This window comes from Sus scrofa, chromosome 6 (assembly GCF_054392235.1).
Source record: "Sus scrofa isolate SSC_HxYL_T2T_F1_AM1 chromosome 6, Sscrofa_HxYL_maternal_Yorkshire_Landrace_v2.0, whole genome shotgun sequence".
Taxonomy (NCBI): Eukaryota; Metazoa; Chordata; class Mammalia; order Artiodactyla; family Suidae; genus Sus; species Sus scrofa.
This window is the reverse complement of record NC_139388.1, coordinates 156,971,188-156,995,518: the sequence shown is the minus strand read 5'-3', so window position 1 is coordinate 156,995,518 and position 24,331 is coordinate 156,971,188. Positions and strand designations below refer to the sequence as shown.

General features: G+C 41.8%; 1 protein-coding gene across 4 annotated transcripts in view; it reads right to left on the bottom strand.

Annotated features, from left to right (window-relative positions):
- The window catches only part of CYP2J33 (cytochrome P450 family 2 subfamily J member 33), a 43,375-nt gene extending 20,239 nt beyond the window's left edge, over positions 1-23,136 (bottom strand). For 2 of the 4 annotated variants that reach the window (XM_084964909.1, XM_021096566.2), the window contains exons 1-8: positions 22,892-23,136; positions 16,273-16,435; positions 11,906-12,055; positions 11,363-11,523; positions 9,338-9,514; positions 7,418-7,559; positions 4,614-4,801; positions 2,151-2,289 (exon numbers count right to left, since the gene is read on the bottom strand). In XM_084964909.1, coding sequence (XP_084821035.1) covers positions 2,151-2,289; positions 4,614-4,801; positions 7,418-7,559; positions 9,338-9,514; positions 11,363-11,523; positions 11,906-12,055; positions 16,273-16,435; positions 22,892-23,101 — 1,330 coding nt within the window. In that variant the 5' untranslated portion in view covers positions 23,102-23,136. Of the gene's footprint in view, positions 1-2,150; positions 2,290-4,613; positions 4,802-7,417; positions 7,560-9,337; positions 9,515-11,362; positions 11,524-11,905; positions 12,056-16,272; positions 16,436-22,793 lie in introns of all 4 variants that reach the window. The other 2 variants (XM_084964911.1, XM_084964910.1) reach the window with 2 other exon arrangements.
- Between the last annotated feature and the right edge of the window lie 1,195 nt (positions 23,137-24,331).

Here is a 24,331-nt window from a genome sequence, read left to right as displayed (position 1 = left end):
CTCCTTTCCCCTGGACTTGGGGCAGACCTTATGACCTGCCTGGGCTAAGAATGCAGTGGGAAAAATTGTTGTCAGTTCCCAGCATGGCCCTTCAGTTCCCTTCTATTCTCCCTTTTGGGGGTCTTATCTTCAACCTGTACACCAGCTGGGCTAGCTTGCTGGAGGATGGGCAGTAACTTGGCAAAGAGCCCCGTTGTCCCAGCTGAGGTCATCCTGAATCAGTTTTCAGCTACCTGACCTCCTATTCAGGCAGTAGAGCCCAGCTTAGATCAGTTGAGACCTAGGTCAACTGTAGACTTGTACATAGTAAAACATTCTTACTCTTAAAACACAGAGATTTCAAACTTTGTTATTTAGCAATATAATATCTGATACATATGATATGAATTAGGTGAATCATAAAATCCAAGGGCCTTTATGTGGGAAATGAGTTCTAATTGTGCAAGAAAGAGCACTAGATGAAAACTAGAAAAACTTGAGTCTAAGTCCCTAGGCTACCAAATTCTTAGGTATACGATCTTGGGTAAGAAACAACTAGTATTCCTAGTTTCTTTAACTTAAGAAAGCAAACAGTTGTCCATTTCCTGTCTAATTGTTAACTGGGTTGTTTTAAGGCTTAAATGAGATAATTTGCTTGCAAATGAAATTTGTTATTATAATGGTGTATTCCCACTATCATTAGCAAATGAAAATCCAAACCAAACAAAACAAACAAAAAAACAGAGAGGCAAGAATAATCACAATGCTTGGAATACACAGTTGAAACTCTGTACTACAATATGAAATCTGAACCTCTTGTAGATAGGAAGTTTGGAAGGTATTCTTATATCTCATATCTGCTTTCATGTCAGAAAGTGACTTGTCTAATGAGAGCAAAGTTGACACAAAACCAGAAGAAAAAAAGACAAAGATGATCTAATCAGAATCGGTCCAGCCACACTTTGGAGAGAGTCTTACAGCAGGAAGGCCTGGACTCCTGGTCACATCTACATGGGTTCCAGTTCCAGGCCCCACCTTTTTGTACTAGTGGTATGATCAGAAAAATGGTACTATCTCAGAAAATCAATCTATTAAATTGATCATAAGAAAACTATCATGAAGTTCAGAGTGTCAACTCAGTGTAGAGGTTAATTACCTTTCTGGAGACACTGCTTGGAAGAGCACAGGCTTTAGTTGTTGATAAACCTGGTTGACATTGAGATCTAGTTCTGCCACCTCAGCTTTATGACTTTAGATGCCATAGTTGACCTGCTACGCCTCAGTTTCCTTATCTCCATTGTGGTGATAGGAATTTGAACTTTGTAAGGTTACACTCCAACACATGCTCATGAGATATGTTTTTCTTCTACTGAATTCAATGTCATATAGTCAGGGGAGAATGTTTAACACATAACAGGTACTCAGGAATTATTTATAGAAATGAGGAATTGGGAAATTACTTGGAACTATCTCTGCAATATACCTAACTCAATACCTGGAATGTACTAAGAGTTTTCCTCACTCATTTTACAATGAGTTAAAACACTTGTTCAGACCTGGCTGGCTTGGAAACATAAAGGAGAGTTTTCATGGCATCTTCTTTCATATCTTTGAAGTTGTACACCAATAAAATATATTAACTAGATTTTTAAAGGGTCATTAGAATTTAAAAAGCAAAAGGACATATTCAAAGAGCACTTGTAGAGTTGAAACCCACTGAGTTAAGTCTGTGGCACTTAGAGTCAGTCCTGATGCCCATAATGAGAAGAAAGCAGCCCCTTTCCTTGCCCCTCCCCCACCTCCTTCTTAGAAATTGGCTCCAGTTCTGTGTGACTAGCTGGCCCTTTAAGAACTTGAGACATGTAAAAACTCTATATAGCTGGAAAATGTCCAAACTTATTGTCTGAGCTTCTGTCCTCAGTGTTCAGGGGGCCAGAATAAGGTGAAGCTGACTCTCCATCAGAATGAAGCAAGGACTTAGGAAGTAAGGGCATCAGTCCTGGTGATGCCCTGCACAGGGAATCCTGGGGGCAAGCAACAGCAAGAGGGTGCCAGGCTAGGTAGGGCTAACCTGAGACCTTCCTGCTGAAGCAAAGCCCCACAGGGAGAAGAGTGGGGAAGGGCTGAGAGAGGGACTCTAGGTTCCCACATTCCTATTTATTGCCACTCACCTATTGAGAAAGGCAGAAAGGCTTCTCTTTTCTTAAACTTTCCATTCTCCAGAAAATGCTCTGGATTGAATGTGTCTGGGGTGGCCCACTCTGTGGGGTCCCTGTGCAGTGCAGTCAGATTAGTCATGATCATGGTCCCCTGGAAAAGACAGCAAAGACTCAGGCAAGGTCTGACCAGCACAACACACCTGTGTAAAGGGGGAACCATTGCTAGGTCTCCCACCAAGGCTATAGTACCCTGAACTCCCTCAATCCCCTCAACCTACCATCTTCAGAACCCAACCCCTTGGACCCTCCCCTATACCATGCACAGTCTACAATGATGGACTGGAACTGTCTGCAGAGTATGTTACCAGGGAGGTGTGACTACTCTTGACTGTAGGTGGATCTCTACAGGGACCTATCAGTGCAGGGCATGGAGTGAATGTGTGTGCGTCAATGAGAAAATAATGTGACAGTGGCCAGTCATTTCTGTATCACAATCAACCCTGCTGCTCAGAGAAGTGACAAAAATGGCAGGTCTTCCAAGGTAAAAAATGCCTCCTATGTCTTGTTTCCTCCATTCTCTTCCCTCCGCAGTCCAGAGAAGGTTCAATAATAGATTCCCTTGCCCAAGAAAAGGAGCCAAGATCCTCCCAGCAACATAGCCAGGAACCCAGGAGTCCTTCTTACTGCTTCCTTTTCCCTCACTATGCCTTCATCCAACCCTTCATCAAGGCTTGTTTATTTCACTTTAAACTTCTCTTGATTCTGTCACTTCCATTTAGGTCTAGGCGTCCCCTTGATTGTCTCTACTCCCATCATGGCTGCCTAACTATGTCCTGTATCCTCTCTTTCCTCTTCCATTGTGCTACACATGCTGAAAGCAGAGTGAGCTTTAAACAAGATTTAATCGTGTCACAGGCATCCATTCACCATACCCTGAACTTGATAGATACCCTTCAGTAAATCCCATCTCTCTTAGACAAAAGGTGCATCACCTGAGCCCTGTCTGAACCCCTCCTTCTGCCTTCACTCTGACTATAGGGACCTTCCTTAAGTTGTTCAAACATGCCATGTATTCCCACTCATTTACAGGCTGTTCACCTTGCTTGGAATATACTTCATCCCTACTTTGTTACCAAGTTAAATCTTTATCATCCTTCAATCATCATTTCAAATATAACTCCATTTTGGAAGATTTTTCTGCCCACTCTTACTCCCACTCCCCATTCCAGGTGGCCTGCAACTTTAGAGAAGCCAGTAACATTTTTCCCCCAGGCAGTTATCATGGTTTGTACTTATAAACTTGCATAATTATTTTACTCAGAGTTGTTTCCCCATACATGAATATTTCAGGTATTTAATGAATATCTATTGAATTAATAATGAATAATAACTGCTATTTTAAGCACTTTCTCTACTAAGTACTAGGGTAAAGTATTTACATGCTTGATCTCATTTTACGTCCACCTGTGATATAAGTTTAAATGCATTTTTACAAATAAAGAAAGTTCAGGAGGCTACATAAGGTATCCAGAGTCACACAGATGAAGAAACTAGAACCATGGTTTGACATCAAAGCTATGGCCTCTAAAGCATATAGTCAATGAGGTGAGATAACTCAGTCTCAAGTATGATTATTCTAGAAAATATTAAAAAAAAAAGTGGCACAACCAGTCTTGAGCTTGGATAATTCCCTGAAGCTAAATGAATCATTATCAAAATGCAAAGAACACCTCTGAAATAATTTAGACCTCAGCCTTCAATGACATGATGTCAGCCAGCTAGAACATAATGAGTATGATAGCCACAGGAATAGGTGCTTGTCCTGGATTTGCAGGGACAATGACCAAGAGGTATCCAAAGAGGAAGCTGTTCTGAATCTGCCTTGAGATCATCCCCAGTACGATACACCCAGAAGGACTTAGACAAACTGGAATGGATCCACAGAGGTTCACCAAGGTGGTAAAAAAGCACAGGAAGGGTAAATGTGCAGTGCGCAGAGAGGACACTAGGGGGCACAGGAGAGCTGCCTGCCTAGATCTTAAGAGTGGTGAGCGGAGTGAGAGTAGGATTTCCTTTGTGAAGACAGGGAATTTAACAGGAACACAATGAGAAGTATTGTAGGGAAACTATTTTTAAAGTCAAAGTAAAGCAACTCCTGTGGAGGGAACATGGTGTAGTACAAAAAAGAGGAGTCTAGGAAGCAGAACAGGTCTACTTCTGGAACCCAATACTTGTTACTTTGTAGCTGAGAGATCTTATGCAAGATTAATCATTCTCTGAGCCTTGGCTTCAAATTTATAAAATGAGAAAAACAGAATTATTCTGAGGACTGATAAAGACATTTTGAAAGAGCCTGTATGGTCCATGGTACATAATCACTGCTTCATCAGCATTGGTCCCTTTCCTTCCTGCTCTGATACTTTGTACCGCTAAGTACTAAGAGAGAATTGAGGCTATCAGTAGGTCCCTAATTACCTTGGGCAGGTGGTATCCAGCCAGGGTGGTATCCTCTACCACCTCCCTGGGCACGTTCAGGGGGATGATGTTGCCCATTCTCTGCACCTCGTGGATGACAGCATTGGTGTAGGGCATGGACTCTCGAGCTGCTGTGCTCGGCTGCTGTGACTGGCCGAGCACCCTGTCAATCTCAGCTTGGACTTTTTCTGGAAAAGCAAAGGAGGTTCTATTATTCCATTAGTCCATAACTTTCTTTGAGCCTAGTTAAGCTAAGAAATGGAAAAACCAGGATCATGATGGCTAAATTTATAGTAGGCTCTATAGACTCTTGTTTCTCTGGGATGTATATAAGTAGAGAGTTTCAGACAAATCTGGTTGCAAATTCTTGCTTCTCAACAGTCTTGCTACAAATTACTCAAACTCTCTGAGCCTCAGTTTCCTCTTTTTATTAGTGAGGATAAATCTACTTTTCTTTAGGATGTTTTGAGATTTACATATACTGACTTAAGGGGGTACCCAACAAATGAGAAACAAAACAAAACAAAAAACTGCTAAATCGTGCCCAGTTTATCTCTTTCCTTTTTTCTTTTTCCAACTTAATATAGATTCTAGCTGGATTTCTGGTTGCTCAGCTAAAGACTACATTTCCCAGATTCCCTTGTGACTGAGTCCTGTCCATAGGTTGTAAGTAGAAGGGCATTTAATGCCAGGAACATGCCCTTAAAAGGAGGCTGTGTGCCTCCTTCTCCTTCTTCCCTTCTTATTGGTAGGAAGTCATCCTCAGTGGTGAGCCATCTCTGAGAGTGCCTACAAGGGCGTTATTCTAGATACACAGAGCAATATGCTGGAAGGAGCTTGGACCCCAAAGGGTTCTGCATATTCCAGACTAGATTTTTTTTTTCACTTGACAGAGAAATAAACTTCCATTTTTTCTTATTGACCATTAAAATTTATTTACAATTTTGTTAAAATGCACATAAAATACAATTTAACATCTTAACTATTTTTACATGTATACTTTAATGATGTTAAGTATATTCACTTTTGTGCAACCAATCTCCAGAATATTTTTACCTTGAACAATGGAAATTCTGCATCCACTGAACCATAATATCCCATGAATTCCTACCCCCAGTCTCTGACAACCACCATTTTACTTTTTGTTTCTTGAATTCAACCCCTCCAGATACATCATATGAATAGATTGTTCATTATATGTCTTTTTTTGACTGGATTATTTAGTTTAGCATAATGTTTTCAAGGTTTAACCATGTGGTAGCATGTGTCAGAAGGTTTCTTTTTTAACACTGAATAATATTCCAAGGCATTCCTCATTTTGTTTATCTGTTCATCCATTGATTGACATCCATTGATAGACACATTCATCCATTGTTTCCGCCTCTTATGCCATTTTAAGCCATTGTTATATTTGGAATGTCTAACAGAGAAGCCAAATTTATATCCCAACTTGGTGACTTTTCAGCTTCAAACACACAAACAAACAAACAGTGACTCACAGTGACAAACACATTTTAAATCATGACTCAAGACATGTAAACATGAATATATATACTGTAAAACATACATTTATGCACATATACAAGAAGAAATAAAATTTCATGGAAAAAACTTATCCTTAGTACACAGGAATCAATTTGATCTTTTCTAATCTATTTTTTTTTAATTTAGGAAAAAAAGTTGGTCTTGATCTACTAAATAGATTTTATGTCATAATAATAAACTGTTACTCAGAGTTTGAAAACTACACCCCAATGGATTTTATCCTTCATATGCTTAAACTGTTCTGGGGCAGGAAGAAAGAATAACGATTGTTAACAGTCACTGTCCTGGAAAGTACTACAACTTGTGGGGAAGATATTTAAACAATACCTGATGAGTAAAGTAAGGGAGGTGCATTAGGTTATGTCTAGAGGAAGGAAATGATAGTAATTTCCTAGAAGAGAAAGTTTGAGCAGATTTTATTTTTTTCTTTTTACATTTTGTACCTGTAGCATATGGACGTTCCTGGGCTAGGGGTTAAATGGGAGCTGCAGCTGAGGCCTACGCCACAGCCACAGCCACACCAGATCCAAGCCACATCTGTGGCCTACACTGTAGCTTGCAGCAACACTGGATTCCTAACCAACTGAGTGAGGCCAGGGATCAAAGCTGCCTCCTCACAGACACTATGTTGGGTTCTTAACCTGCTGAGCCATAACGGGAACTCTTTTGAGTAGATTCTTCAAGCACAGCTAAGTGGTTTACTGTGTAGAGAAATTAATGATATGCATTTTATCCTTCTACAGAAGAGATGTGATGGCCGAGAGGCACAAACAAGGACAGTGCAAAGAAAAGGACATGTGCTTTAGTGAGGCCACCATGCAGTGTGGGCAGAGTTGAGGAAGGACAGGCAGAAAGAGGCACATCAGAGGATGTGATATACCAGACGAGGGCCTTTGAACACTGTCCACAGGGCGATGGAAGACATGAATTAAAAGGAGGGGAGGGTGTGCCCAGATTTCATATGCGAGTGGAATGGAGCTCTTTCCTGGAGCTCATGACAATGTCAGTGGACTTCACTCTTGCCCTCATGGACTTTACTTTCCCGAGGGTAGGGATCTGCTATGTGTGTGTTATGTGGACCCATCATAATCCTGACAGAAAAGCTGAAGAAGGTGCCTGATGTCAAGTCCACTTGGCCCCGTGACTCTCCTACCTGTCTCCCCATCCTACCAGGCTAGCCTCTGGCCCCACCTCTAGGTCAGTGTGTTCCAGGAGGCCCTATCCTGACCTGGGCCAAGCCCACCTATCAATGTGCTCACCTTGGATTTCGGGGTGCAGGGCCATGTAGAGCAGACCCCAGCGTAGCGTTATCAAAGTTGTGTCAGTTCCAGCAAACAAAAGGTCCAGGGTGCTACATATGAGGTTTTCTTCATGGAAACTTGAAGTAGCATTGCCCTTATTCTAGAAATCACAATGATTATTGGTTTATTCTGATGTTCCTGGTGTTAGAACACACATGGGGGGGGGTCATCCTAGAGAGAATGTGGAAGGAGAGACCCCAGGAGAAATGACTTGCCCTTGGCCATCTCAGAGGCAGAGGCTCATTACTGCCATATCATTAGCATCCTTCTGCCCCAAGAGCTGGGAGCTTCTGTTACCTTTGGCGGATGGAAATCAAGACAATTTTTTTTCACACCCATAATCTGGGAGACGCTATTAGAACACTGGAAATACAGCCTGGGTTCCAATATTACCCACCCCATTCACTATCTGTGTGACCTGAGCAAATTACTAAACTTCCCTGTGTTTCAGTTTCCTGTTTCATAAAATAAAAATACTAATACAGACCCCTTAAGATAGGATTATGATTATGTGAGATAGAAAGGTCATGTAGCCAATCCTCAACAAATGTTTTACTGATACTGGAAAGAATAAATGGAATTTCTCTAAAGTACAGAAATTCACACATATTCCTATATCCCTGTTAATCATTTCCTTTCTAGGTTAAGCTTCTCTGATCCCAACAGCCATTCCTCATGGCACTCCAACATCTCCAGCACCTTCCTCTAGAAGCTTCAATGCATCCACATTCCTCTGTGTGTGGTCCCTCATTTGCATGCCTTACAGTTAGTGATGTCTCCTCCTCAGAGAAGAAGTCAATGCTCCTACTAATGTTATGCTAATAAGGAGAGCAGATGGAAAGAAATCCACTTTTCTGTCTACTCCAGGAAAAGAAATGAATAATCCGAAGGTCAAACATGATGACTCTGATGCAGTAATTGGTGTGAACCAGAGGGCTTACTATGGTAAAGGCTATACATCCAATTTGGCTTTATTCCTGCTTCTTTCCTATCATGCAGGAAAGTGGATGATATGGGGATGAGAAAGGAAGGCAAAGTCTCTCCCACCTGAATGTAAAATCCAGCATCTGATTCAGTTTTACTCCTGTTCTTCACCAGGGAGCTGGGGGAAGGGGTAGGGAACTGGGCACCGGTCCAAGTAATAATGACATATTACTTGGATTTCCTTTTGTGTAAACCTCTTTCAGACATGGGAAGAGGCATAAACTATGAAAAGGAAGAACTTGGGCTTTGCCAGGCTCTATCTTTATTAAATATTAAAGCTCTATCTTTATTTCGAATTGTCTCATGAATTTGGAGTTAATGTTATTCCTACACCTGATTTTTACTCCCCTGTGATAGGCTGAATGATACCCAAAAGATGTACACATCCTAATCTCTAGAATCAGTTCATGATATCTTACCTGACTGAAGACACTTAGTAGATATAATTAAGTTAAGCATCTTGATGTGGGAAGATTGCTCTGGATAATCCCCATGGGCCCAATGATACAATCACAAGAGTCTTTATAAGAGAGAGGCATTAAGGTCAAAAAGAGAATATATTAGGATGGTGGCAGAGAGGATGCTACATCAATGCCTTTGAAGAAGGAGGAAGGAACCATCAGTCAAGGAGTGCAGGCAGCCTCTAGAAGCTGAAATGTCAATCAAATGGGTTCTCCACTAGAGCCTCCAGGAGAAGCAGCCCTGACTTTTCACTTGGCTTTAGCCTAGTGAAACCACTTTCAGACTTCTGACTTCCAGAATCACAAGAGGATGAATTTGTGTGGTTTCAAGCCCCCAAATTTGTAGTAATTTGTTACAGTAGCAGTAAGAAAGTAGAATACCTTCACTTCCTATGTAAGAATTAAACTCAGGAAACAACTCTGGCTTCCTCACCTTTTCTATTTCCTGGAGGTAAGCATCAATGAAGTCTCTTGCTTCAGCAGGATTCCAGTCTCTCCTGTGGTTTTCAATCACACGGGCAATAAACATTTCCAGTTTCTCCCAATCACTGAAGAGGGTTTGGTGGGGTCCAGGAAGGAATTTCATTATCCGTGGAAAGACATTGAAGAGCTGATTAAGAAAAACAAAATGATCGTGGAGGCGAGGTGGCGACAGTTTTCCACTATTGAAGACAATGATGATCTTCTCTTTCCATTTCTTTCCTTTGCTTACATTTAAGCCTTGGAGTCGCCCTTGATTCTTCTTTCTCTCATGCCTATTCTTAACCCCCTGGCAAAGAAGTTCCACACTCTGTCCAAAATACAACCAGTCTCAGACCTCTTCTCACCCCTGCACCTGCTTCGTCATCCCTTGTACCATCCACAGACATTTCCCACCTGGATGCTGTAAAGCCTCCCACAGTTTTCCTGAATCTATCCCTGACCCCCTTCCCAGTCTATTTTCCACGGAGCTACCAGAGGGATCATTTAAGAGTTTAATCAGATCATTTCCCTTTCTGGCTCTCAATCCTCCAATGATTTTCCATGGATTTAGACAAATTCCACACCATTCCTATCCTGGAGCTCTACGTGAGCCGGCCCCTCCCACTCCAGTGGCCTCCTCTTCCATCACTCCTGGGTCATCTCATCCTCTCTTACTCTTTCCAGCCCAGCCCCATAGGCCTCCATGGTCACATAAAAGATGTTCTTGGTTAGGCCTTTGCTTCCACTATTCTTTCCAGTGAAATGATCTTCCTCTGTAATCTGTGTAACTCCAGCCCCTTCCTTGGTTGAGGTGCTGCTCAGATGTCACCTGTTTAGACCTGTCTTACCTGATGAACCTATAATTTCTAGTATTCCTGTCACTCTCTTTCCATTTGCTCATCTTTTATTTCCCTTCATGGCAATTATCACTAGTATATGTAATGTGTATATATATGTGTGTGTATAAAATATGCGTATCTATTAACTATCTATGTACCTACCTATTTATGTTAAGCATATATATGTATTTGTTTGTCATCCCAATATGATGTATTCTCTATGTGGGAAAACGTTTTTAATGAAATACAGCAGTTTTTGAATATATTTTCCATCATGATATCTAGAATAAAACAAATAGGATAACATAATGCAAAATTGTCCCGAATTAAAGTGAAGCAGACATGCATTTGACTCTCAGCTCTGTTGCTTTTTAGCTATTAAGATTTTGGTTTTAATGATGATGGTGAAGATGATGATGTTGTCTGTTTAACTTGCTGGCTCCGGGGTTATTTCATGACCAAAAGACCTGAGATCTATGCAGAACTTAACACAGAGCCAGTGACCACCATGTGGGTTTGCTTATACATTCCCGAGATTGTTTACACACATCAAGATGCTTCATTTTGGAGTTCCCGTCATGGCTCAGTGGTTAACAAATCCGACCAGGAACCATGAGGTTGTGGGTTCGATCCCTGGCCTTGCTCAGTGGGTTGAGGATTCAGTGTTGCCGTGAGCTGTGATGTGGGTTGCAGACGTGGCTTGGATCCTGAGTTGCTGTGGCTCTGGTGTAGGCTGGCGGCTACAGCTCCAATTAGACTCCTAGCCTGGGAACCTCCATGTGCCACAGGAGTGGCCCTAGAAAAGAGATTAAAAAAAAAAAAGCTTCATTTCATCTTTAAAGGATTGTTGTAATCATTACCTGAGATAAGGTATGTGCAGTTGCCCATCAAAGTGCCGGGTCTATTTTGGGTCTCTAAGAAATGCTTCTTACCCCTGCCTCACTGCCCCATTTTACCCTCAAGTGAGTTTCTTTCCCTGGGAAGAGCTGGGAACTCACTGAAATTCCCATGGCTTCTTAGGTTCTATCTTAATAGGAGGGGATAAAACGGAATTGCTGAACTGGGGACTGCCATGATCAGAGGTGAGAATGAAGATCATTATTGATGTTAGAAATGTTCTTAGTCTACAGTAAATATTTAACAGAGAATTACCTCACCTGGCACCACAACAACGTCTGCAGATGCGTGACTTCACGCAGCAGCCTCAGCAGCTCCTGGAACTGATCATCCTGGTAGTCAAAGCGCTTCCCAAATGTGATGGAGCAAATGATATTGGAAACTGCGTTGCTGATTTTGAATTGAGGGTTGAAAGGCTGTCCTGGAGGCAAAGGAGGAGATGGACTCTTCAGATAGTTTCTATTTCTGCTGAGAGACCCCTCCACATAACACATGACATACTGACTACAGAACCACCTCTGAGATTGTGGCCCCACAATCCTACACATTGTGGCCCCTACATCCTGACATACAGCAAGTCCTTAGTCAATGCCTGGGAAGTCAAAGTGACGGCCAGCATTTAAAATCAGTAATGCACACAATACTCATTTTCTTGTACTTAATTCTCAAGCTCCATGGGGGCAGGTCATGGTTAACTGTGCACTCTTATCCCCTCTGTGCCCTACACAGTGCTGGATGTAGGACAGGCATGTAGGAACTTGAAGGAGCCCAAGTCCCCAGCACCTGTCCCATGACACACTCACCATTCTCCTCTCCTATTGCTTGGGTGAGGTATTGAGCCTCTTCCTGAATGCGTTCCTCTAAGCTCTTTTTTCCTAAACCAAAGTTCCTTAGTGTTGTCAGGGTGAACCTTCTTTGCTCCTTCCATACCTGGCCACTGGACGTGACCACTCCTGGGAAAAGAAAACCAACATTATGAAAATGAAGTCAACAAATGCCGTGTAATACAGTATCAGATGGGAGGAAGGAGAAGAGCATCAATGTACTTGCAAGCTGTTCAGAGAAATAGTCCCAAAGCAGTGGGTATAATGGTGATAATTTACTGATTGTTTGCAATGCCAGGCACTTTGGTATTTTTAATGCATTATTTAAGTTAGTACTCTGTCGGGAGCCATAAGGCTGCTCCAGTAAAGAAAGCAAAGCCACAGTCGGCACCTGCATGAGGCTTGTCTGGTTAGCAGAGCTACAGACAAGCTGAAGAAAGAAGAAGGGTTGCGGATGCGTGAGGCTTGTCTGGTTAGCAGAGCTACAGACAAGCTGAAGAAAGAAGAAGGATTGCAGAGCAATCCCTTGAAAGACATCGGCTCCGGGAAAATAAAAATGATATCCCCTAAAAAATATGTTAATCTATTTTTCTGTGTTTATCCTTCCTTTTCTATCTCTATTCACAGCTTTCTTACTGCTAAAGATTTGCCCTGGGTACGTAAAACACTTGAACCAAAACAGAATGAAGTTATTTAAACAATGTAATGGAAAAAGCCTTTGTTTTGGAGTAACAATTTATGGCACCTATTTTGTGAGAGTATACAGGGGAAACTTATGATTTCAGTCCCTTTACTTAAAAAGAAGTTTGGGGCTGGGAAAATGTTGTTTGGCCTATAAATTGCTATATTTTATAATAGATATATTTTTTATCAAATAACAGTGTCACCTGTAACTTTTATCCCTTGTGGGGGCACTTGATAATTTTTGGGTATAATACTCCTTTCTATTGAAATTGGTGGTTTGGAACTTACGTAAATCAGCACAATAGGTTAAATGCTTAGCTTGCTGGCGCCAAATAAATCGTAGTCTCAAGAATGTCATGAGCCCAAGGCTTTCATGCGTTTTGTTAACTACATACACCTTTAGTTAAAGAATGTTAGGTATCATAGTTGATTACTTATTAAAGCTTTGTTCTTAATATAAAATAGAACAGCTACTGTTGTTGACCTTTTAAGAAAAATACAGTGTGAAACTTTAAGTTTGTAATCTTGAAGGAAAATCTGAAGTTGAAAGGAACATGTTTTAACTAACCTTCTTTTTGTATCTCGGGTGGAGGGAACAAAAGGGCTTTAAATCAAATGTTAATGTCAAATCTTACACGAAACCTGATTGTGATAGGGTATAAAAACTGATGATTTTCATTTAATAAATTGGGTCATCTGCAGCATGCAGCTGAGGAGTTGGCTCCAATTCTTTCCGCGCCGTTTGTAGCCCATCCTCTCCTTCGGCACTCCCTGGCTGCTGGGGCTGGACCTCGGCAGTACTCACAGAAACTATCTGAGCTAGGCCCTGTCATTACTGTCAATTCCTCCCTCCCGCAATTTTGTTCATGAGAAAACTGAGGCACATGGGATAAAAGTAAATCCTGCAAAGTCACAGAGTTAGTAAGTAGCTGACCTGATATTGAAATTCATTTCTGCCTGAATCAAAAACCCAAGCTTTGATTACTTGCCACATAAGTATATTTAAGTATTTCTTATGCTACATAGTAAGAATGCACCCAGGAATTAGACCAAGTCCATATACACAAGGAGTCAAGGCTTCAACCCCCAGCTGGAACTTAAAAGATACATGAATGACTTAAAAAAAAAAAAAAAAAAAAAACCCACAAAAACCAAGGAAACAAGAAGTCAGAACAAAACAGCCAAGGGAGGAAAAAAACCCATCTTAGTGTGTTCAATAGAGCATCATTTGTTGCATAACATAGGTGAGGCCACATTCCTTTCAAGTCTTCACTTTCTCTCTCTCTCTTTTCTTTTTTTTGTTTTTTCTGTCTTTTTAGGGCCACACCTGCAGCATATGGAGGTTTCCAGGCTAGGGGTCTAATCGGAGCTGTAGCAGCTGGCCTACGCCAGAGCCACAACAACACCAGATCCGAGCCAGGTCTGCGACCTATGCCACAGCTCATGGCAACGCCGGATCCTCAACCCACTGAGCAAGGCCAGGGATCAAACCCATAACCTCATGGTTCCTAGTCGGATTTGTTTCTGCTGCACCATGATGGGAACTCCAAGTCGTCACTTTCTGAACACTTTTCAACTCCTTCTAATATCTGGACTTGGTCTCCACCATCTCAAAGAAAGGGCCGTCCCTGCTGTTTGATCCAGGGTCCTTTCAACCTCATCTTGCTATCTCAACAGCATAGATGCTTCCTTTCTCAAACCCTCTCTTCCATGGTGCTCAGGAACCAGAGTCTCTAGATTTTCCTCCTGATTCTTTGACTGCAGATAATTTTTTTTTTTGTTAACTCATCTTCTATCAAATTCTGAAATGAACAAGTTCTTCAAGATTAGACCTTGGAGTTCCTGGTGTGGCACAATGGGTTAAGAACCTAAGTGCAGTGGCTCAGATCCGTGCAGAGGCACAGGTTCGATCCTTAGCCCAACACGGTGGGTTAAAGGATCCATCATTGCTACAGCTGTCACTAGTATTCAATCCCTGGCCTGAGAACTTCCATATGCTGCAGATGTGACCATTAAAAAAAAAAAAAAAAAGCCTAGATCTGAAACCTCTTCTCTTCCTATCCTATTCTCCATTTCTGGGAAAATCTCATTATTAACTCCTAAAATTTGAAATAACATCTATTAATGCTGAACCTCTATTTCAGTCTCTCAGCTCCAGACATATATACAAGTATCTACTGACTCTATTAACTTGAAGGCATTTCAAACTCAGCATATCCGTGACTGAATTCAGGGTTTCCTCCATACAACTTCCCACTCATCCCCAGCCAACACCTTGTCCTCCTCCAAATGTTTCTTCTTCCCATTTGGGTGTCCACCTCAAAATCTCATTCTCCCTCTACATAGGTCACCATGGCTTAGTGGATTTACTTCCTGAATATCTTAAATCCATGTATTTTCATAGTCACTATCCTGGTCTAACCCACTGCACTGTCATTTTCTGCCACTTCCCTTGTCCAAGCCACCAGCTTCTCTAACCTAAAGTGCTTCAATGGTCTCTTGTTCTCTTTATTCCATTCTTGACATTGCAGCCTAGATAAGTCTTTGAAATATACAATGTAAGTATGATGATTCCTTTCTACACTTAGACCATTAAAGAGCTTCCATTGCTATTAGGAAAAAAACAACATCCTTAACAAAAACTTGCATGAACTATTCCTGGCCAAGCTCGGCTACTTCATCTCTTTTTAATTACTCCGTTTAATCCCTGTGTTTTCCATACTGGCCACTTTTCAATTCCTCAGTTCACTGCCCTTCTCCCACCTCAGACATTTTCATATTCTATTCCCTCTGTCTGTTTGCTTCCTCACTTTATTAAATTGTCACCTACTTCCACTAGCTTATCCTGAGTCTCAAGACTAGATTAGATGCCACTAACAAGTGTACCCTGTTCTTATCTTCATCATATTAATGCCTTAAATTATTAGAGTAATTGATCCTGATTTCCTGAATAGAATGTAAGTTACCAAAAAACAAGGATTTTATCATTTTACCTTATGGTGATATCACTGGTGTCTAGCACCAGGCTTTACATGGCAGATAATAAATAAAGTGAATGGATGAAGGGCTAATGGATAAAACATTTCAAAGAGTAATTGAGAAGCAGCTGGAAAATATGGCGCTTTGGTGGAGGAATAGACTTGACCTTTTCACTAGATTTTTAAATGTGTGAGTTTATTTAATGATCATTTTAAGTATTTATGCCAAACTCTTCTAACATAGATGGAAGGTTTGAGACACCTAGTGGGGCACAGCCTTAACAAGAGAGATGGATTAAGGAACCAGAGGCGAAGGGTCACATAATCAGCAGGAGGAAGCAGATACACATCCATTTTCCTAGGGGATGAGATTTGAAAGGGAAGCAGAAAGAGGAGAATGCATGGCCTATTCCTCTGCTTAAAAAACATATCAGTGATGTGCTACTTATTTATCAAATATCCAGAGTGAGGTCATACAAGTGACAAATCCCTGACACCAGTGCTGACCCTGCCAGGTCCCTGAGGGAGTCCCTTCAACAGGGAAATATAGGCACTCGGTTTCCTTTAGGGCCAATAGTTTTATGAAGGGCCTGGTCCCAGGGAGTTTGAAGGATTACAGTCTCACTGGCAGCTTTTACCGACCACAGGCTATCAAACACACGTTACATTAGTCCAGAAACTCACCTTTGTTCTTAAAGACACGATCTTGGATAGGGAGTATGGGGCGGTTTGCAAACTTTTGGTTCTGATGGACAAGAACTTCTTTGATTAAAGGCAATCCAGTTACAACAACTGCAGATAAGGCACATAAATCCAGGCTAAAGATGTTTCCATATTTCTTCACAAACTGAAAAACAGTTAAAATTGTCACAGATGAATATGCACATGTCTGTGTGTCTAAGAATGGAGGGTGTGTGTAGCTTGTGTGTGTGTGGGTGAAGTTTGAACTGAGGGGAGTCTGGTTGTATGTGTGTGTATGCAGTTTGGTCTGATGGGAGTGTTTCTACCTGTTTCCATATCTCCTCCTCTCAACTAGATTTGGATTGAATCTACTACAGGACTTGGATATTCCTCATAAACATTCATTCATATGCTCAACCTCCTCAAATTGAGGGAGCATCTCCCATGTGTCCTAAGAACCAGGTGTAAAGCTATCACTATAACACAATCAACAAGGTCTCTAACCTCAAGCATCTTGGAGTCAAGTGAGGCAGAGAATTCAGCATTTGTGACTCACCAGGGAAGGCTGGGATGTGTTGAGTGAATGTCTGGTGGAGGGAGCATGGACTTGTTTAAATCACATCTGTTTGACCAGGAGAGAATGTCCCCTTCCTCAACACGTTCTAGGTGACAGAAAGTCACCATTGGGCTGGTCCAGGCATGGAGATGAGCACACAAGCTCCAGAGCCGTGTGCACATCTTAACTCTATAGTTGAAGCTCTGAGCTCTCAGAACAGTTGTTTCACTTGTTTTCAGCCTCAGCTCCCCAGCTATAAATTCAGAAAATTTTCCTCCCTCAAACAGCTCTGTGAGGAAGAAATTGAGAGCAGCAATGTGAAAGGCATTTTGTTTCCTGGTACCTGGACGACAGCCACTCAAGACTCTGAGGAATGAATGGGCCCTGAGTGCAAGGAGATATAGATGCACTTGCTCATGGTGACATGGAGGACAGGATGATGTGTAAGAGAGGCTCACGTGCTCATAGACAACCACATGCACTGGGTGCTATGCTAAGCACCTTTCATATTATATCTCATTTAACCCCACAATCTCTTTATGGTAGTAATGACTTGCCTCCACTATTATAAGGCAAATGAGTCAGAACAGAAATAACTTAACCAAGGTGACAAAGCTACTGAATGTTGGGGGAAATTTGGCAGGCATTATGTAAGATTTAAGGACAAATCCATGAACCTGAGATGGTGATAGTACCTTAGGTTTAGTGGGAGTGAGAGTGAAAGTGAGAATGAGAGTGAAGGGGTAGAGAGAGGAAGAGAAAGAGAGAAAGAGAATAGAAGAGTGTGTTTTTGTGTGTGTGTGTTGTGTGCAGTATGTACAAGGATCACTTGGATGCCAATTAATGATCATTAATCAAAATCTTTCCTGACCTGTTTAATCCAAGAGATGAATCTAAGACCCTGTCTCCACCTCTAGTCTGCAGGGCTGTGTCTAGCTGGTAAACAATTCTTATCATTACCACTCTGTACTATAAATTATTTGATGGGAGAAATTCAGGAAGCAGAAAGGGGTTCTGGATATGTTCCTGGAAAGAATACCTCTCAGTTGAGTAGGGTTATGGAAGATAAGACTGACAAGGTAAGATAGACCAAGGATGCTTTAATTTCAAGTGCAATATTTTGAATCTTGTTTTGTTTGCAATTAGAAATTTGAATAGAAGAGGTAATGTTAAGTGAGTGCTTAATAACTTGGATTCTGAAGTCATACAAAAGTATTTGTGTCCAGCTTCTGCCAATTACTTTCTATGTGATTTTTGGTCAAGATACTTAACTTCATGTGTCTTGGTTCCCAAATCTATAAAATGGGTTCCCAAATCTATAAAAAGAAATCTCAGGGATATTACTAGTTCCCAACTTTAGGTTGTGATAAGTATCCATAACACCAAAGTTAATAATAGAATTATTTATTGTTATTGATATATTTCCGGGTGTATTTTAGCAAAAGGACTCTGGTAAGGTATGGACAAAGGGAGGGAGGGAAAGTGGGCAGAGAGTAGACTGATGGAGCCCATGCAGCTGTCAGGCCAGACAAGCGATGCTTGGTGTGCAACCAACCACTGGCTTCCCTTGAGTTTGTTACTATAAACTTTTGAAGAAAGGGTGAGAGTGGTAGATGTAAAATAAGCATCAACCATGTGCTAGGCACCCTGGCAGTAAACTGATATTGATGGACCCATTTGATTCTTATCATAACCCTATAAAGAATTCCCAGTTTTCAGAAAAAGAGGCACAGAGATTTAGTGTAGCTAGTGGGCATAGAGCTGGGCTTTCTCTAAGTCTCTCTGTCTTATGCTTAAATGAAGGCATGAAGATATTCTCTCTTCTGAGTGATGGAGCTCCGTAAGCATTAGCTGGCCACGTGACTTCCCAGTTGGAAACCACATTTCCCAACTTCTTCAGGTGTACCCATGGGACGTCAAAAGTGGTGACATATGCATCCTCTGGGTCCTGTCCTTGTATGAAAGTTGCTTCTCACCATCTCCTACTTGCCTCTTTGCATGGACGGTAACTCACACATGATGATACTGCAGGACCAGAGCAGCAAGATAGAAGCACTGCGGTTTTTGGATGACCTTATGGTACAAAGCAGCCTTCCTATCTTGGACATCCTGCCAACATCTAAACTCATTTGTGGGACAGAAATAAATTTCAATCTTTTTTACACCATTGAATTTGGGGGTCTTTTTGTTACAAGGGTTTAATGTATACCCTCACTAATATAGTCATTCACTTTATCTACATTTCCCCACCTTAATCCAATTAGATTTTCTCTTATTTACATAAATGCTCCTATAATAAGCCATGTAGCTATGGTGGAGAAAATTTTAAAAATGGGAGGAAAAATAAGAAAGGTGACCCTCATGCCACATAAATAGGCCAAATTCTTCACTGCCCTCTCCTGTGTTTTAGCTCATTCCACTCCTACCCCCCATTTATTTTATTTACTTATTTTGCTTTTTAGGGCTGCACCTGCAGCATATGGAAGTTCCTAGGCTAGGGGTCTAATCGGAGCCATAGTTGCCGGCCTATACCACAGGCATGGCAACACAGAATCTGAACCATGTCTGTAACCTACACCACAGCTCAAGCAATGCCAGATCCTTAACCCACTGAGCAAGGCCAGGGATTGAACCCACAACCTCATGGTTCCTAGTTGGATTCATTTCTGCTGCACCACAATGGGAACTCCTCACTTGCCTCCATTTAAAAATCTCCTGTCCCCTTTACTCAGTGCCTCTTGCCTAATATGACTTTCATGTTCAGCTGAATCAATTTGAACATTCTACAGAGGCTATCCCCAGGGTTTCCCATCCACAGTGATCCCACCTAATGTCATCTCATTTGGTTACCAAAGGCTATACTGCACATTTCATCACACACTGTCTTGTACTGTGCCTGCCACATGATAAGCACTTCATAAATGTCTGCTGAATAAATGAACCCTGAAAAAATCATTTATCCTCTAATTATGTCAAGAAAAGTCAGGCAGCATATGTAGAGACTGCGTCTAGGAGTCAAACAGTCCTGAGTTCTAGTTCTTGTTTGGCCATTATTAATTTTGAATAACTTAGCAAATCACTTGACAGTATTCAGTGGTAAAATGAAAGAAATCTCAGATGATGCCTAACTTGCATGTCTATTGCCAAGATTAAATGAAAATGAACATATAAATCCAGATACAAGATCTAGAAGATAGTTGGTACTTAATGTCTCTAAATTGCTAGAATATAAATTTGATTATATTCACACCATTCATTCACACCATTTCACTCCATTTTGTTTTAAAATCAAAAATATTAAAAATGCAAGCCTATATAAAATACAATTTAACAGTTCTGATGAAAAAATCTTTGAGCCAGGGATAAGACCCTAATCCCAGTTTCATCCCTGGCCAATTTCATGACATTAGGCAAATGAGTTATCCTCTCTAATCATATCCTCCTCAGTGGTAAAACAAGGGTCAATATCAAATATTTGATTCCAGACAACAGTGAGGGAAAGTGTCCCATTTTATTCCTCCCACTCATCATGATACTAATTGGCACAGATTAAAAAGATCTTCATCCAATACAATCCTGCTTTTTCTAGCCAAAGCGTGAGAAAAAGAGTGGCCCACCTGGACAGAACCTTTCAACCTTTCTACCATCCTGTTCTGGAGGCAAATAACATGAAAAACATGTGACCCTCACCCACCCTTATGAGGGGGCAGGGGAGGGAGGGTACTGCAATGGAGAATATGGGTGGAAACCCATCTTCACCTGACCTCTGCAGCAAATTGATGTCCTTCCCCTGCTGTGTCTGTGAGCTAAGTTGTGACTGTCACCTGAATGGCAGTACAAGATTCCTTGGAGTATTTGGGGGCAAAATTCTTATTTCTACCACTCTGCAGAAATAAGGGGGTTCTCTTCCCCATGGAGCAGTTATGAGTAGGTCTCTGACTTCCTTCCTCCCCTGTAATATGAAAAACACTATGCCACTCACAGGGGCTCCAGTCTTTTGTCCCCAGCCTGCATTGATGAGAATATGGGTTGAGTCCCGTCGGGGTGGACAACACTTAAGTGGGTTAGACCAGAATAGCATTGCAGAAGCATTGTAACCTAAATTGACATGTGAACCACAATCCACACAAATGAGCATTCTGAACACAAAAAGATTGACCATCTACTAAAATGAAGATTTACACAAATTCAGAATCATATAACTAAATACCCCAAATGTCCAAATATAATCCAAAATTACCCATATTTCCAAGAGCCAGAAAACACGAACTGGAATAAGTTGAAACAAATACAAAGATGATAGAAATGTTGAAATAATAGGATAAAGATTATAAGGCAGCTCTTATAAATATGTTTCAAAGTTTCAATAAACAATTACACTCTCAAAAAAATTAAAATTTAGACAGTCTTAAAGTAACAGAAAATATATATAAGAAAAAAGAGAAATTTTGGAACTTAAAACTACAATAACCTAAACAAAAAAAACTTCAATGTATCAAGTCAATGATAGACTGATAATGACAGAACAATCAGTAAAACTGAAAACATCAATGGAAAGTATCCAATCTGAACAACCCAGAGAAAATAGACTGAAAAAAGGGCAAGAACTGGGTCTCAGGGACCTATGTTATAATAATAAAAGATCTAACACTTGGGCCACAATGCCCAACAGTCCTAGAAGGAAAAAAAAAAGTGAACTTGGAAAAATATTTGAAGAAATAATGGGTGAAAAATTGTCAAATTTGGTAACAGAAAAACCATAGATCTAAGAAGTTGAGAGTGAACCCAGTAAATTCAAAGAATTCAACACCAAGACCTACCATAATTTAATTTCTGAAAGCTAAAAATTATATAGATTAATCCTGTCACTTAGTGGTACCAATTTGAGTATTTCTCCCAGAAAGTGATAAAACTTTCTACATCTATACTTGAGTTAATACTAGACTTGCGTTTAAAGTACTCCAGGCGTTTCTAGAGTAAAGGGAACTCTTATTTGCTGGGAACCTACTATATTAACAATGACTATTCACTGTCTCATTTAATTTTCCCAATCACCTACTACAGGTAGGTACCTTGTTTATCAGCAAGATACCTATGCTGAGAGGCAGGGAAGCAGCTGAGATCATTGAAGAAATGTTGAATGCAGAAGGGAATTTTAAGGAACTCAGCAAGGCCAGTTAGGGAGCCCTGATGTGAGATGATTATAAAGAAGTGGAAAGAGGCTACAAGAAGGGTTCCAAGTGGCTCCTTAAGGAGTCTGAATTCTGGGAAGCAGCAGGAAGCACTGAAAAGTCTAAGTAGAGGAATGACACTTTCTGTCTTTTTTTTTTTTTAGTGCCACACCTGCAGGCATATGGAGGTTTCCAGGCTAGGGGTCTAACTGAGCTGTAGCTGCCAGCCTACACCACAGCCACAGAAACCCTGGATCCCAACCGCATCTGTGACTTAAACCACAGCTCACCGCAATGCGGGATCCTTAACCCACTGAGTGAGGCCAGGGATCGAACCTGACTCCTCATGGATACTAGTCAGATTTGTTTCCACTAAGCCAAGACAGGAACTCTGGAATGACACTTTTAAATGATTACTTTAGTGAAAGTGGACTGCAGGGCAAGGAGGCTGAAGGTCACGGGCTCAGGGGCTCAGTCCTTGTAGTGATGGGAGAATTCAGCTGAAAAGGCAAGAATTTAGGAAACAGTGTCATCATTTTACACTTGGGAAATGGAAACTCCAAGAGGGAAAGTATAGGATTTTTTTCCCTCCCAAGGATAATATTACATTACAAAGACCTATGGATCATATTATAAATAGGATGTTCCAATAGCAGGAAACAAGACACACGATTAAATGACGTAAAGAATGTAGGTGCCTGACACACTTAAGCAGTAACAATATTTCACTCCTAGAAAGGGCAGGTGGAATCATGTCAGTTGATGGTGAGGAGAAATGGGCTCAAAGCCTAGTGTACCTGCGTTCCCGCTTTAGTGTCAGAGCCCCCCTCCTTCTGCCCTCAGTACCCTGCAGGTCAGGGTCAGGACTCGGCCAGGCACCTTCGTCCGCTCCTACCCGTTGAAGTGACAGGTGTGCCTTCTCAAAGTCCAGATGGAAGAGGTTGCCCACGAAAGGCAGGCGCAGAGGCCCAGGCGGGTAGTTCTTTGGGCGCCGCTTTTTGAGGAAATCGGCAAAGAAGAGAAAGGTGACGGCGCCCAGCAGGAGAGTGCTGGGATGGAGAGCGGTCCAGAGAGCCTCTGCCAGGGAGCCCAAGGCCTGGGTCATGGTTGCGAGTGTCCCGCTCTTCCGTGTTCTGAGGCAAAGGTGATACCGCCCGCCCTCCGCCTCTGAGTTCCTAGCTCCGCCCACCTTCCAGCACCCTCCCCTCTCCCCGGTTGCCTCTGGTGCCTCTTCCTCCCCGCCCCAGGCCCACCCCGAGCTGCGACACCTGCTTGCTTTTCCGGTGCGAGAGGACAAAGGTTCCCGTTGGTATCTCCCAGTGCGCTCTCAGCAGGGTCTCCCCTCTCCTCCCTTCCCAGGCCCTGCCCCTCTCCTAGACCCGCCCTGCCCTTTCTGGCCTCTCACTCTGTGGCGTACCTTCTTGCAGTACCTTCCCGCCCTGCGCTTACCTACTCCCTTCCCCACCCCACTCCTCCAGAGCCCCTCCTCATCAGTGCCTCACCCACTGGGACACCCTTGTTAGCCTAACATGGCAGGGCTACATCTGGTCCTCCCCTTCCCCCCCCCCCCCCGTACCCACCCAACAGGCTTGTCAGAGGACAGGTGCCTGGTTTCCTGGAGCATATGCTTGGGTCTCAGAGAAGGCCCGGCTAGGAGTCTTTTTATTTGCTAGAGATCCCATCATTCCTGAGGCCACTGGGGCTCTAGACTTTATGGTTTCATTGCCTCTCAAAGAGCACCAGGGACCTTTGAGCTTTGTGTTTTCCTATCACTTTCTCACCAAAGGATTGGAACTTAATTTGGTAAACAATCAGAAAAACAGCAGCACTTAACATTTCTTGGATGCTTTCTATAAGTCAGGCACTAAATTCGCCTCTTTACATAAAGACCTTCACTCTTACAAAATTCATGCAGATGTCCTTCATTCCATCTAGCTGTTGGAGAAAAGAAAAAATTTTCTCGAACAAAACATTGAGGGAGTCTGTTGCTAGTAGACCTGCTTTACAAGAGATGTTTAAATTCTTTGTAAAGAAGGAAAAATATACAGATCAAAAATGTAGGTGTAGTAGCTGTGGCTCAGCGGGTTATGAACCTGACAAGTGTTCATGAGGATAGGGATTCAATCCCTGGCCTCTCTCAGTGGGTTAAGGATCTGGCATTGCGTGTGCTGTGGTGTAGTTTGCCCTTGTGGCTCAGATCCCTTGTTGCCACAGGTGGGGCCCTAAAAAGCAAAAAAAAAAAAAAAAAAAAAAAAAAAAAAGATGAGAAAGAAAATTATAAAATATTGTTGAACAAAATTAAAGAAGACACAAATAAATGGAAAGATATCCCATG